This window comes from Pan paniscus, chromosome 20 (genome assembly GCF_029289425.2).
Source record: "Pan paniscus chromosome 20, NHGRI_mPanPan1-v2.0_pri, whole genome shotgun sequence".
Classification (NCBI taxonomy): domain Eukaryota; kingdom Metazoa; phylum Chordata; class Mammalia; order Primates; family Hominidae; genus Pan; species Pan paniscus.
Genome location: NC_073269.2, coordinates 63494763 through 63510710, shown reverse-complemented (window position 1 = coordinate 63510710; position 15948 = coordinate 63494763). Strand labels below are relative to the sequence as shown.

General features: G+C 42.6%; 1 protein-coding gene across 3 annotated transcripts in view; it reads right to left on the bottom strand.

The window, feature by feature from the left end:
• Positions 1–4405: 4405 nt before the first annotated feature.
• ZNF264 (zinc finger protein 264) overlaps positions 4406–15948 on the bottom strand; it is a 31571-nt gene continuing 20028 nt past the window's right edge. For all 3 annotated transcript variants that reach the window (XM_008969771.6, XM_008969772.6, XM_014342915.5), the window contains one exon: positions 4406–15902. In XM_008969771.6, coding sequence (XP_008968019.4) covers positions 14275–15902 — 1628 coding nt within the window. In that variant the 3' untranslated portion in view covers positions 4406–14274. The remainder of the gene's footprint in view (positions 15903–15948) is intronic.

Here is a 15948-nt window from a genome sequence, read left to right as displayed (position 1 = left end):
ATGTCACATAACCTAAAATGTCAAAAATGATTAAGGCTCATTCACCTAACAAATATCTGAATACATACTATTGACTACAAACTATGCACATGGAACATTAGGAGAAAATCTAGATCAAGGTCTGTGCTTTTTCGAAGCTGGAAATTGAGTTCCGGAGACAGTCATTATTCAATAACCAAACAAATCAATAGATAATCATGAAAGAATGGGTATGAGCTAGCTGAGTGCTCTAGTGGGCTTCTGTGAAGGTGTGCTCTCTGGGACAAAATGAAGGATACATATTTGCTAACTGGGCAAAGCAGGTGGTGGAAGCTCCATCTCGAGTGGGAAAAGGAAAGGGAAGCATGGAGTGAAAGGAGAGCAGTAAGACTTGTATGAGATGAGGGTTGGGGAAATACGTTTTAGGGTATGTTCAGTAAAGTAGGTAGCTGAACTCAAGAGTGCAGATGAGGCCTGGGGAGAGACCAGTAAGAGAAAAAAGAGGCCTGGGACAAAGCCTTAGAAATTTCAACACCAGTCAGGCGTGGTGGCTCATGCCTGTAAGCCCAGCCCTTTAGGAGGCCGAGGTAGGCGGATCACCTGAGGTCAGGAGTTAAAGACCAGCCTGGCCAACATGGTGAAACCCCGTCTCTACAAAAATACAAAAATTAGCCGGGCATAATGGCAGATGCCTGTAATGCCAGCTACTCAGGGGGCAGAGGCGGGAGAATCACTTGAACCTGGGAGGCGGAGGATGCAGTGAGCCGAGATCATGCCATTGCACTTCAGCCCGGAGACAGAGCAAGACTCTGTCTCAAAGAGAAAAAAAAAAGAAAAGAAATTTCAACACCAAATGGCTGGATACACGTGGATGCACCAACATGAAAGGGGAAAAGGAGTGAGAGGGTGCAGGGGAGAAAACCAGAAACATAACCTTACAGAATCCAAGAGTACATCTGGAGAAAGGACTGGACAACAACAGTTTCAAGTCCTGTCCATAGCCCAGAAAAGACAAGGACTTAGGATTCATAAACAGGGAGCCACTGCTGACCTTCACCAGAGTGGTAAAAAGCGTGGTGCTGTAGCCGGGGAGTTTACAAGGAGAGGGGAGGTGCGGGATGTGGAGAGAAATAACACAAGGAAGAGGTAATGGGAGCATGACACGAGCCCCAAGAGGCTCCTCCATTAGAGGAAGAGAGTGAGGAAAAGACAAAGAACTCAAAGCTGGAGAAGCCCATACAGACATAGGGACATATGGAAGAGCAGACTGGTGATGTCTGATACTCAAGAAGTGTGAGGATAATTCAGAAAGGGTTTGAAAATGACAAAAGAACATGCAGATGAAGACTAGGCACGGTGGCTCATGCCTGTAACCCCAGCACTTTGGGGGCCAGGGGAGGACTGCTTGAGCCCAGGAGTTTGAAACCAGCCTGGGCAACACAGGGAGACCCCCATCTCTACAAAAAATTTAAAAATTAGCTGGGCGTAGTGATGTGCACCTGTAGTCTCAGATACTTGGGAGGCTGAGCCTGCAGTGAGCCATGATCAGAAGACCCTATTTTTTTTTTTTTTTTTGTTTTTGTTTTTTGAGACAGAGTTTCACTCTTGTTGCCCAGGCTGGAGTGCAATGGCGCAATCTTGGTTCACCGCAGCCTCTACCTCCCGGGTTCAAGCATTTCTCCTGCCTCAGCCTCCCGAGTAGCTGGGATTACAGGCATGCACCACCACACTCAGCTCATTTTTTGTATTTTTAGTAGAGACGGGGTTTCTCCATGTTGGCAAGGCTGGTCTCAAACTCCTAATCTCAAGTGATCCACCCGCCTCGACCTCCCAAAGTGCTGGGATTACAGGTGTGAGCCACCGCGCCCAGCCTAAGACCCTATGTCAAACACACACACACACACAGCAAAAGAACATGCAGATGGAAAATAGGCTTGTAGGTGGCTGAAATGACATGTATGCCAAAAGTCAAGAAACTGAGATGAAAAAAGATTACTGTCACTGCTGAAGCCTAATTTCAAAGATCAAGAGACACACTTTGAACATATGTGAGTTCTTATACCTGAGAGCCAGGACATGGAACTAGGAAGAACAAGAGTACAGAGATGTTGAAAGACCACACAGCTACAAATGGCTAAAGGCTTAAGAAAGGAGGGAGGATGCCCATGAAAGGGAGGATAATCAAGAAAACACCACGTGGTCGGGCCGGGAGATGGCATTCTTCCTTCAAACTTGGAAACATTAAGAAGTGGCCCGGGGAGAATGATATCAGAAGGCGTTGTGTATTTGGGGCCCTCAATTAGTTGTGCTTGAGCTTTCTTGAGTGTCGGGCTATGAGAAGGGCATCAGGAGCTACCTTCCTAAAAACCCCAACCCCTCAGATCGTTGAGATTTTGCTAACACAATGGTCCCTCAAACGCCTGGGTCCTACCAATGCATCTGGAGAGCCCCTCTTTGGCATTGACCCCCTCCTCCGTCCATGGCTGTCCACTGAGTTCCAACCTAAGTATCACCATTTGGCTTGGTGCACTGACACAGTTCTTTGGAAATAACATGGAAATAGCTGATTTGCTTTGCTAAATTCTTGAAATTCATGAGTGCTTTCAGGTAGGTTTTTTAAAATGTAGATTTTATTATTTAGCGTTGATGATGCCAACAGATCAGGACACTGCCACTGATGAGTGTGTAACTCACAGTTCCCACGAAGAGGGGGTATATGAAGCCACACAGGGCTAAACAAGGAAGACTCACGGTTGGTTAGGAGACAGGAGGAAGGGGAAAGTGTGGGTAAAGCCTGTGTTATCATTTCTTCATTTTATTTTTAAAGAGCCAGGGTCTTGCTCTGTTGTCCAGGCTGAGGTGCAGTGGCTCAGTCACAGCTTACTGCAGCCTCAAAGTCCCAGGCTCAAGTAACACTCCTATCTTAGCCTCCAAGTAGCTGCAACTAGGGGTGTGCACTATTGTGCCCCGTGAATTTTTTTTTTTTTTTTTTTTGTAGAGAGCCAGAGGGTCTGGCTATGTTGCTCAAGCTGGTCTCAAACTCCTGGCCTCAAGTGAGCCTCCTGCCTTGGGCGCCCAGTGTTGGATTACAGGTGTGAGCTACCACACCCAGGCTGTATTGCCATTTTCGAGTGAAGAAATGGGTAAGGCAGAATAAACAAGTTATGAATTGGCTAGTTTGAATAATTTCAGGGAGCTCCAGAGTATATAGACTGCTTTTAGCTAGTAACTAGTACTGGGGTACTAGTTCCCAGCTAAAAGTAACTGAGTAAGAAGGGGGATAGTAGCTCCACGTGTGAGAACTTGCCAAAGACAGTTGAGGGGTAGGGCTGTGGAATGGCTGGTTTGCATGTGACAGGCAGGCTAGCGGAGGAGACTTTTGCTACCTCTAAGAGGAGCAGTGTCTCCAGGATCAGCAAGGTCCCATTTGTCAAAACATCAGAATAAAAACACATGCTGAGCCAGGCAAGGTAGCTCATGCCTGTAATCCCAGCACTTTCGGAGGCTGAGGCAGGAGGACCACTTGACCTCAGGAGTTCGAAACCAGACTGGGTTTCGAACACAGATATCTCATCTCTAGATTAAAAAAAAAAAAAAAAAAAAAAGAATCAGCTGGGCATGGTGGCAAGCACCTGTAATCCCAGCTACTCAGGAAGTTGAGGCGGGAGGATCACCTGAACCTGAGAGATTGAGGCTGCAGTGAGCTATGAATGTGCCACTGCACTCCAGCCTGGGTGACAGAATTTCATTAAAGTCACCTGGCCAGTCAACACAAGGCCCATGGCTCATAACACTTACTCAAGAGGGTATTTCTCCTCCGCTATCTTGCCTGTCACACGCAAACCAGCCATTCCACAGCCCTACCCCTCAACTGTCTTTGGCAAGTTCTCACATGTGGAGTTACTATCCCCCTTCTTACTCAGTTACTTTTAGCTGGGAACTAGTACCCCAGTACTAGTTCCTAGCTAAAAGCAGTCTATATACTCTGGAGCTCCCTGAAATTATTCAAGCTAGCCAATTCATAACTTGTTTATTCTGCCTTGCCCATTTCTTCACTTGAAAGTGGCAATACAGCCTGGGTGTGGTGGCTCACACCTGTAATCCAACACTGGGCGCCCAAGGCAGTGTTTCTTCTCCTTGGAGCAGTTCAGTTGAGACCACACAATTTTAAGATGTGTAACATGCCTGTGGCAAAGATTAAAAATCTTTGACCCTCAAAACCCAAGCACACTACTGAGCATTGCAGAGGCACTCCAGCTTCCCACAATCGAGACAGGAAAGGCCATGCTGCGGTATGATAAAAAGGGTGCTGTGCAATTCCCACAAGCCAGATTCCCGTGGGTCTCCAACATCCCGTCTCTGTAGGGGACCTCTCGGCTGGAGTCAGCTGTTCAACTCCTCCAAAGTAAAACTCAGGCACCCATGATTCCAATAACATACTCTTTAATCGCAAGTTATCTGCATTTAATAATGCAGAAATTATAACCCCATATTAAATCTCTCCCCCACTGAAGCCATGAACTAGTTTCAAAAGCAGCAACAAAAGGATGACAAATTGTTTACATATATAATATAGAAATACACAGTGAACTGGCAATAACATCTTTACAAAGGTGAACAAAGGGAGTACCTGCAAGTCGCACCACTTGTAGCCATATATATATATATTCATACACGTGTATATGTGTGTGTGTGTGTGTGTATATATAGCTTGAAGTGGTCCATATGTACACACACATATACATATATATAGAGAGAAGAGAGAGAGAACGCGAGCAGACTAGGTCCTTTCTTGAAAGACTCTCTCTGTACCTTTTCATCACTAAATTAAATCTCTAGGCTAGGGTGTTCATAAGTTCCACTGTAACTTAAGATTTTCTTTTTCCTCTTAACAAAACTGAGGAATTTTTTTTTTTTTTTTTTTTTTTTTTTGAGACAGAGTCTCACTCTGTCACCCAGGCTGGAGTGCAGTGGCATGATCTTGGCTCACTGCAACCTCTGCCTCCCAGGTTCAAGCGATTTTCCTGCCTCAGCCTCCCAAGTAGCTAGGACTAAATGCATGCACCACCACGCCCGGCTAATTTTTCATTTTTGTAGAGATGGGATTTCACCATGTTGGCCAGGCTGGTCTCAAACTCCTGACCTCAAGTGATCCACCCACCTCAGTCTCCCAAAAGTGCTGGGATCACAGGCGTGAGCCACCTGAATTTATTACAATCATTACGTAAGCCTTCACCACAAAGTCATGACCATTATTTTTTTGCTGAAAAAAAATTACTTGCTTAATGTTACGTAAATTTGACTTACATAGCATTTTAGTACCACTTAAGTCACTGCATAAAACAGCAGGTTGGAGACTGCTATCCTTTTGAGTTTGCAAGGTTCACCCTTGCTGGAGTGTGGGACCTTAGATTTTGGGACGTTTACTACTGCTCCACCCACCCAAAACAGGAGTAGCTCAGTGCCCTGTTTTTCGGTGCCTTTTTTGCCCCCCAGCTGAAAGGGGGATAACGTTTTCAGCTGAAAAGCTGAACCCCTGCTAACCTTCTGGAAGTCCAGAATTGTGGGATGTGCTAGAAAACATGCCCAATAAAAACCCTGGCACTGAGTCTCTAATAAGCTTCCCAGTGGACATATAGCATGTGTTGTCATAAGTACCAGATGGAACTTAAATAAGGCACATCCTGTGACTTCACTGAAACAAGACTCAAAAGATTGTGCCTGGTTTTCTCTGAATTTTGGCTTTTTCCCTTTACTATTTGCTTTGCATTTTTTTTGCTGTAGTAAATCATAGCTGTTGAGTATGACAGAATGCTGAGACCTGAGTCTTCTCAGCAAATCGTCAAACCTGGGGGTGTTCTTAAGGATCCCAAGACAGTCATTCATAACAATTTCTAAAATCATGTACATCTGTCCAAAAAAGCCCAGGTAGGCCAGGTGCGGTGGCTCACGCCTGTAATCCCAGCACTTTGGGAGGCCGAGGCGGGTGGATCATGAAGTCAGGAGATGGAGACCATCCTGGCCAACATGGTGAAATCCCACCACTACTAAAAATAAAAAAATTAGCTGGGTGTGGTCGCAGGCACCTGTAGTCCCAGCTACTCAGGAGGCTGAGGCAGGAAAATCGCTTGAACCCGGGAGGCAGAGGCTGCTGTGAGCCAAGATCACGCCACTGCACACCAGCATGGATGACAGAGTGAGACTCCATCTCAAAACAAACAAACAAAAAAAGCCCAGGTAGATTATCTTTGAGGTCAAGGTATGTCATACATGGTACCACCTATATGCACAGCTTCATGGCAAACATTCTGTGAGGGAACCAAAAATTGCAATAAAGGCTGGGTGTGGTGGCTCATGCCTGTAATGCCAGCACTTCGGGAGGCCGAGGCGGGTGGATCACCTGAGGTCAGGAGTGCGAGACCAGCCTGGCCAACATGGTGAAACCCCGTGTCTACAAAAAATACAAAAATTAGCCGGGCGTGGTGGCCCATGCCTGTAATCCCAGCTACTTGGGAGGCTGAGGCAGGAGAATTGCTTGAACATGGGGGGATGGAGGTTGCAGTGAACTGAGATCGCACCACTGCACTTCAGTCTGGGTGGCAGTGTGAGACTCTGTCTCAAACAACAACAACAAAATTGCAATAAAAATAACTTTGCTGTGTGTGGCCATTCACCAAAACACACACATATATGGAGGGTCTACTAAAAAAAAAAGCTGGAATGAACAGAATGGGGCAGTGCCTGGATGTGGGGACGAGGTAAGAGAAAAAGAGGTGGTTGCAATGTGGCTTGGGCAACAAGATTCAAATTTGGGAAATTCACCCTGATCTTCAGGCACTTCAAACACTCCTAAAGCCAGATGCATGTCTTACCGCTTCCCTACTCAGTTTTCCCGCTCCCCTGTCCTCAAACCCAGACACTGTATCTTCTACATAGTTACAACAGATATTTGCACCCATTAAAGAGTGGCTTTGGTTTACCTTCCTCAAGTTGAAGAAACAGTCAAGATGTATTGTCGAATGAGAGTAACAGATTATAGCACTGTTGAATCAACTTTAGTAAAAATAGTGACCAGAAAACAAACCCAACATGAGAAGCAATAAAGTGGTTAAAGACATGAATTCTGAAGCCAGTCTATGTGGCCTCCCATTCCTAAATCCAAACTTCGTAACTGTGTAACCTTGGGCAAATTCTTAACCTGAGCCTATCTATATTCTGCTCTGCAAAATGAAGGAAACAACATTACCTACCACACACAGATGCTGTAAATGTTGAAAGAGCTGATGCATGTAAAACACTCACAACAATGTCTCATACATAGCCACACGACATTCGCCTGCTCTCATTATAATTATGGGTGCATCCCCACGGCCAGGGCCATGGCCACATAGACACGCATACAGGCTCAGTGTTTGCAAATGCAGAGAAAGTGCAGAAGATGCCCAGTGGGCCACAGACGTGAGAAACATCCAGTCTGGAGACATAGATTTGGGAAATTCTGTAGATCATTGAAAGTAAATGTCTTCAGCAGGAACCATCTCATTCACAGAGCTCATGGCAAGTGAAAAAGCAATGGCCAATGATGGATTCTGGGAAACAAAAATGTTTAAGAGTTGGAAGGAAGATACAGACCCTCTGGAGGAGAAAGACAGCAACTTTCAAGAACCAAGAAAGAAGTTTTGGCTCAGAGTGGTGGTCAGCAGCACAAAGTTCTAACAAGGAAGTAAGAGGACAAATGATGGAAGCCCTCCTGTAGCTGTCCGTGGAGTGAGGGAAATGAGAAGGGGTGAGGACGGGTAGTGTGCAGAACAACTACACAGACCATGTCTGCGGGAGACAGAAGAAATGGGCAGAGACTGATGGACAAGCGGGGTGAAATCCATTTGGGGATGAGGATAGAGACTTGAATATAGATACAGATTATGGGGGAAAGAATCTGGTTATCAGAGACAAGTTAAAGATTAGGCGAGGAAGTATGACAGAGAGCCTAAAAAAGATTGGGCAGGAGGTAGGAAAATGTGTCCAATAACAAAAGGCAAGAGTGATCCTGGAAGAGAGGTGACTCCTTCCTGAGGATACAACAAGGCATAGAGAGCTAGAGAATTTTTTTTTTTTTTGAGATGGAGTCTCGCTCTGTCGCCCAGGCTGGAGTGCAGTGGCACGATCTCAGCTCAGTGCAGAGAGCTAGGGAATTTTACAAACGTTCCATGGAGAACATGACTCTGAAAAATCTGCAGATCACTCTCAGTTGTAAGATCTGTTCATAGAAATATTGGTGTAGCACAACTCAGAAGACTGCGGGCTTTCTATTCCCCCAGATAGTTTAACATTTCTATTCAAATGTCAAGACAAACCACCAGAGAACCATGACTTTGGAATATAGTTGTCTATTCTCTGAGAGTCTTTCTTTGGCGTTAAAAAATAAGCAAAGAAACAGAAGGTGTACAAAAGAACCCACCCAATGGATATTAAACAACTGGAAAATACAAAACCAAAATGAAAACTCACTGCACAAACTCAACAGATTAGGTATGACAAAGAAAACAATCAGTGAGGACCATGGAAGGTCAATAGAAATTAATCAATATTAACAAGACAGAAAATAGACTGGAAAAAGAAAAAAGATGAGAGCCTGAAGGACCCATGGGAGTGTAAAACAAGATCTGCCACTCATGTTATTGAAGTCCCTAAAAAAGACAAGACTGGGGGGTGAAAAAATATTTGAAGAAATAATAGTTGAAAGTTCCCCAAATTTTGCAAAAGGCATAATCCTACAGATCAAAAAGCTGGGCAAGCACCAGGGAGCGCCAAATAGAATACACCCAAAAACTTCCATGCCACGCACATCATAGCCAAACTTCTGAACACTAGAGACAATGAAAAACACTTTGAATGAAGCTTGACAGAACTGATGCATTGTAAAATAGGGAATGATTATTTGAATGGTAGTAGGTTTCTTATATTAAACAATAATGTACAGAACAGAGAGATACATCTCTGAAGTCTAAAAGAAAACAACTGCCAACTCTGAATCTTATATTCCACAAAAATATTCTTTGGGAATGAAGGAAACATAAAGACATCTTTAGAGGAAGGAAAACAAAGAACATTTGTTACTCTAGAAGAAAGGCTACAGTAAAGTTCAGTGTATAACTGAAAAGAAATGTTAATAGAAGGTTTGGGATTTCAAGAAAGAAGAATGAACAATGGAATGGGTAAAGAGGTCAACAGACAGGCCAAGGTGGGCGGATCACAAGGTCAGGAGTTCGAGACCAGCCTGAGCAACATGGTGAAACCCCGTCTCTACTAAAAATACAAAATTAGCTGGGTGTGGCGGCGCACACCTGTAATCCCAGCTACTCAGGAGGCTGAGGCAGGAGAATCGCTTGAACCCAGGAGGCGGAGGTTGCAGTGAGCCAAGATCGTGCCACTGCACTCCAGCCTGGGTGACAGAGTGAGACTCTGTCTCTTTAAAAAAAAAAAAAAAAAAAGGTCAAGAGACAATGTTTCTCATGACGTTTTGTAAAATACGTGTGAGAGATAAAGTAAAAATTACATCTTGTGGCCGGGCACAGTGGCTCACACCTGTAATCCTAGCACTTTGGGGGGCCGAGGCGGGTGGATCATGAGGTCAAGAGTTCAAGACCAACCTGGCCAAGATGGTGAAACCCCGTCTCTACTAAAAATACAAAAATTAGCCAGGCGTGGTGGCGGGCGCCTGTAATCCATTACTAGGGAAGCTGAGGCAGTTAATTGCTTGAACCCGGGAGGCAGAGGTTGCAGAGAGCCGAGATCGCATCACAGCACTCCAGCCTGGGTGACAGAGTGAGACTTGGTCTCAAAAAAAAAAAAAGGAAAAGAAAAATTACATCTTGCAACACATAGTGCTCAATTTTTGAAGAGGAATTACTATTACTTAAGATAGTTACATTAGTAGGTAAGCTAAAGGAACCTAATGGAAGTGCTAAATTGCTGATAACTTATTAAACTGTCATAAGTTATATATTTACACTGTAACAGTAGATCACTAAAAAATGCAGATATATACAGACAGTCCGACTTAGGATGGTTCGACTTACTACTTGACTTTACAATGGTGCGAATGCGACATGCGTTCAGTAGAAACCACACTTGAATTTTTATTTAAAATTCTTTGCAGTAACTTTATTATAAAGTAGGCCTTGTGTTAGATGATTTTGCCCAACTGCAGGCTAATGTAAATTTTCTGAGCATTCTGAAGGCAAGATCAGCTATGATGTTCAGCAGGGTAGGTGTATTAAATGCATATTTGACATAGTATTTTCAACTTGCAATGGGTTTATTGTGACATAACCCCATCATAAGTCAAGGAGGATCTATACTAAAAAACACTACATATGTATCAAATCAAATGATTAAAAAAAAAAAAGTTGAAGTAACCTATAGGAAGACTAGTAAACAACCCCAAATAACAGAGGAACAATAAAAAAGAACACAAAAATCATTTAAGGGCGCACTTAAGCCCTAAAATATCAATAATTATTTTAATGTAAATCATTTCAATATACCAATTAAGAGAGAAATATGCAGAATGAATAAAAAAAGCATGGCCTGAGTATATGCTGTTCAAAGAAACTGACTTCATAAGTAATGATACAGGTAAGCTTTAAAATAAAATGAAGAAATATTAACCATGCAAACATTAATCAAAATATGCAGGAGTCACTATGAGAATATCAGGTAAAGTACTGACAAGACTATTAAAAGGCAAAAAAATGACATCACATAATGACAGAAGAGTCAATTCACCACGAAGACTTGGCAAACCTACATGTATATGTACCAAACAATACAGCTTTGAACTTTGCGAAACAAAAAGTGATAGAACTTGAAAGAGCAACACACTTCCACAATCATGTTCAGGACTTTTTGTTGTTGTTGTTGAGACAGAGTCTCGCTCTGTTGCCCAGGCTGGAGTGCCGTGGTGAGATCTCAGCTCACTGCAACCTCTGCCTCCCACGTTCAAGCGATCCTCCTGCCTCAGCCCCCCAGCAGCTGGGATTACAGGCACACGCCACCATGCCAGGCTAATTTTTGTATTTTTAGTAGACAGGGTTTCGCCATGTTGGCCAGGCTGGTCTCGAACTCCTGGCCTCAGGTGATCCACCTGCCTTAGTGGTCTCAAAGTGCTAGGATTACAGGCGTGAGCCACTGCACCCGGCCTATGTTCAGGACTTCAACACCCCTCTCAGCAACTGACAGAAATGCTGGACAGAAAATCAGCAAGGACATAGCTGACTTGAATAACAATGAGCAGGATCATAGAGACATTTATAGAAACTCCACCCAGTAACAGCAGAACACCCATTCTTTTCAAGCAGCTATATGAAACAAGATAGACCCTATCCTGGGTCATAAAAAAACGTTAACACATTTAAACAGTCAGATCAAACATGGAACAAATTAGAAATCAGTAACAAATATGCCAAACACCAGAAAATTAAACATACTATTAAATAATTCATGGCTAAGAGAGAATGTCTCAAAAAATAAAAACTATTAGAATTAAAATGTAATGAAAACATTAAAACTTGTGGGATCAAACCAATAGTGATATGAGGTAAATTTATACAATGCAATGCTTACATTAAAAAAGCAAAAAAATCTCAAATCAATAATCTAAAACCCCACCTTGAAAAGTTACAAAGAGCCAAATACAACCAAAGCAAGTGGAATATAATACAGATCAGAGCAGAAATCAAAGAAATCAAGAATAGAGACAAATCATTAATATAAAGTGCTAGTTCTCTGAAGTGAGAGATGAAGCAAAAATTACATCTTTCAGCATGATGCGCAATAAAACTGATAAATGTCTAAGAAGACTCAATCATAAAATGAGTATGTACATTTTAAATATTAAAAATAAAATGATGTAAGTGCAGATCCTGCTATCAAAAGAATAAGGGAGTGCTACAAATACAGATGAAATATTCCTTCAACAGGACAGACTATCAAAATTTATTACACAAGAAATAGATACTTCGAATAGTTCTACCTATCCAATAAAATAAATATGTAATTTAAAAGCCTCCAGAAGAAAAATCTCTGGCCCAATGGTTGACTAGAGGTCATCAAACATGACAAGAACAAATAACACCAACTCTACACAGTCTTCCAAAAATTAGAAGAGAACTCCTTCCAATTCATGTTGAAAGGTCAAGATCACCTAGACATCAAAACCACACATAAGACATTTAGAACATAAGAAACAAAAGAAAAAAGAACTACACATTATTAGCCAATAAATTAGAGGAATATTTCCTCAACAAAATACAAACAAAGGGAATGATGTCAAATGATATATAAAAACAATTATACTCTACAAACAAGTATGGTTTATTCTAACGATGCAAGGCTGGCTCAATATTCAAAACTCGATCAAAGCAATACATTCCATCAATAGGATGTAGAAGGAAAATAGCATAATGACATCAACTGGTGGAGAAAAAGCACTGAACAAAATTCCACACTTATTCATAGCAACACAGAGTCTCAGAAAACTGGGAACAGAGGAAATTTTTTACCCTTATAGAGGACATATGTTTTATAAAACTTACATTATACTTCATGATGAAAAACTGAACATGCTGTGCACTGTGGCTCACGCCTGTAATCCCAGCACTTTGGGAGACCCAGGCAAGCAGATTGCTTGAGCCCAGGAGTTCAAGACCAGCCTGGGCACCATGGTGAAACCCTGTCTCTACCAAAAAATACAAAAATTAGCTGGGACTGGTGGTGCACGCTTGTAGTACCAGCTACTGGGGGGTGGTGAGGGCTGAGGTGGGGGGATCACTTGAGCCCAGGAACTTAAGGCTATGGTGAGACAAGATCGTGCCACTGCACTCCAGCCTGGGTGACAGAGCGAGACCCTGTCTCAAACAAAAAACAAAAAAACAAAAAACTGAACATTGTCCCCCCTACTATCAGGAACCAGCTAAGGATGGCCTTTCTCACTATTCCTATTCAACGCTATAATGGAAGTCCCAGCTTGTGCAATGCAATAAGAGAAACAAAAAGGAAATAAAAGGTATATTACAGGTAAGATGAAAGATAAAAAATGGTCTGTATTTGCAGATGACATTTCTATATAGAAAATTCCAAGGATTCTGTCAAAAGAAATAGCTAAAAATAGTAAGTGAACTCAATAAGGTTGCAGGGTAGCAAAACAATGTCCAAAAATATTATATTTCTGTATACTACCAAAAATTGTGTGCAATTCAAAGTTCAAACATCAATGCCATTTACAATCACTCAAATTACACACACACACAAACAAAAAAGCACCCTAGGATGCAAATTCTAACAAAAATGCATAGGGATCTATATGCTGAAAATTTTTAACATTAATGAAATACTTTAAGGAATGCTTAACTATTATAAATTAAGAGGCCTACTCCTGCACTCATGAACTACAAGACCCAACATGGTAAAGATACCAATTCTTAACAGATTAATCCACAGACTTAACTCAATTTCTGTAAAAATCTGAACAAGACTGTTTTTTAAATAAGTACAAACTAATCCTAAAAATTATATGGAATGTCAAAGGAACTAGAAATGCTGTCGATTTTAAATAAGAGCAAAGAAGAATCACTTTACTCAATTTAAAAATTTACCACTGACATTTTGAGCTAAGTAATTTTTAAAAATTTAACAAATAAAAATTTACCATATGGCTACAATGATGAAGTAAACCAAAAGATGGGCATCAAGACAAAAGCCTGAATGTTAACATGTGTATCCTTACTGACTTAAACATGAGTATTTCATGGCTCAAGCCCCCTAAGTTGTCATAAAGTTATGCTTCTCAAGAGTAAGTACTATTGTGGAATACAGAAGATGTGCGATTAAAGTTTGCATACTTTTCCTAAACTAACTGTTCTGACACTGGATAGCAATAAATGTACATACAAGCACATAAAGGGTCAAGGTTCTTTACCTTGAAACATTTCCCTTCCCCGAAATACACTAAGAAATCCATGACAAAGCGCCATAGGCTTGGCAGAGAAGCCTGAAAAGATCTGTGCTTGCATTTCATTTTTTCTATGTCTCCTCCTCCTTTTAAAAATAATTCCTGAGATAAAATTGCACTGTAAACTAAGGAGAAAGACGCAGCTGAAGGTTCTCCTATGTGCACAATAACCACTGGGTCTCTCTCCAGGATAAATTATCAGATGGAGAATAAGGCTCTAAACTGAATGAATTTCTAATATGACTCTTCAGATGACAAGTAATATTCAGCAACAGAAGGTTTTCTCACAGTGAAGACACTTGTGGGGTTTCTCTTTGGTATGGTTGATCAGATGCAGAGGAAGATGTTTCCTCTGGCAAAATATTTGCCTCAGTGGTTACATTCAAAAAATCCTTCCCTAAGAGAAGTTCTCGAAGGGTAACTGAGGTTTGCCCACTTGTAAAAGGTCTTCCCACATCTGTTACACTGATGGGATTTTTCCCAGTATGCATCCTTTGATGCTGAGTGAGGGACGAGCTGCGACTGAAGGCCTTTCCACATTCACTACATTTATAGGGCTTCTCTCCAGTGTGGATAATGGCATGTCGAATGAGGTTTGTGCTCCAGCAAAATGATTTCCCACACTCAACACATTCATAGGGCTTCTCTCCACTATGAATCCGCTTGTGCCTCGTGAGGCCTGACATGCGGGTGAAGGCCTTTCCACACTCCACACACTCATAGGGCTTCTCTCCAGTGTGAATGCTGAAGTGGCGAATGAGGTCCTTCCGATTGCTAAAGGCTTTCCCACACTCTTTGCACTCGAAAGGCTTTTCTCCAGTGTGGGCCCTTTTATGCAAGATAAAAGTAGAGCAGTGGGTGAAGGCCTTTCCACATTCACTGCACACGAAGGGCTTCTCCCCAGTGTGAATCCGCTGGTGCCTCTTGAGGTAGGATCGGTGGTTGAAAGCCTTCCCACACTCGAGGCACTCAAAAGGCTTCTCTCCAGTGTGGATGACATAGTGGTGAATCAGGGCTGCACTCTCCAAGAAGACCTTCCCACATTCACTGCACTCATAGGGCTTCTCCCCGGTATGAGTCTGCTGGTGCCACATGAGGTATGATCTGTGTTTGAAGACCTTGCCACACTCCAAGCACTCATAGGGATTCTCACCACTGTGGACAACATAGTGCCGGAGAAAACCTGGCCTATGTCGAAAGACTTGGCCACATTCTGTGCACACAAAGGATTTTTCTCCAGTGTGTCTCCTGTTATGCAAGACAAAATTGGAGCGGTGGGTGAAGGCCTTTCCGCATTCATTGCACTTGTAAGGCTTCTCTCCACTGTGAATCCGCTGGTGCTGGGTAAGGTATGACTTGCGGTTGAAGGCCTTTCCACACTCCATGCACTCATAGGGCCTCTCCCCAGTGTGGATCATGTGATGTTGCAGGAGATGTGTGCTCTTAATAAAGGTTTTCCCACATTCTGTGCATTCATAGGGCTTAACTCCAGAGTGAATTTTCTCATGTCCAGCAAGGAGGTGTTTCTTGTTAAATACTTTTCCACATTCACTGCATTTAAAGTTATTTTCCTCTTCCTGAATCATGGGATCTTTACCTGACTCACATGAGTTATGGCTATGGACTGTATCTCCTGGAGAGACTTGCTCCTGTCCAATCCTTGAACACACACCATCAGCTGTCCCTAAACCATCACATTCAGGGCTCATCTTCCCAGGAGACTTCTCCTGGGAATCTGTTCCTGGTCTGAAGTGTCCTTCCTGCATTTCTGATAGCCCATCCTGATCCTCGGCTTGCCCCATCTGTGAGTCCACTGAGTTTCCTTGTGTCACTTGTCCCTGAAGTGAGATTCCCTCTGACAAGGCTGGCTCACAAGTGGTAGGTTCTGTGGTCTTAGGTTTTCCTTTGTCGCCTGAAAGAAATCCAGCACACAAAAGGGCCTGTTAGTAAAGGACAAC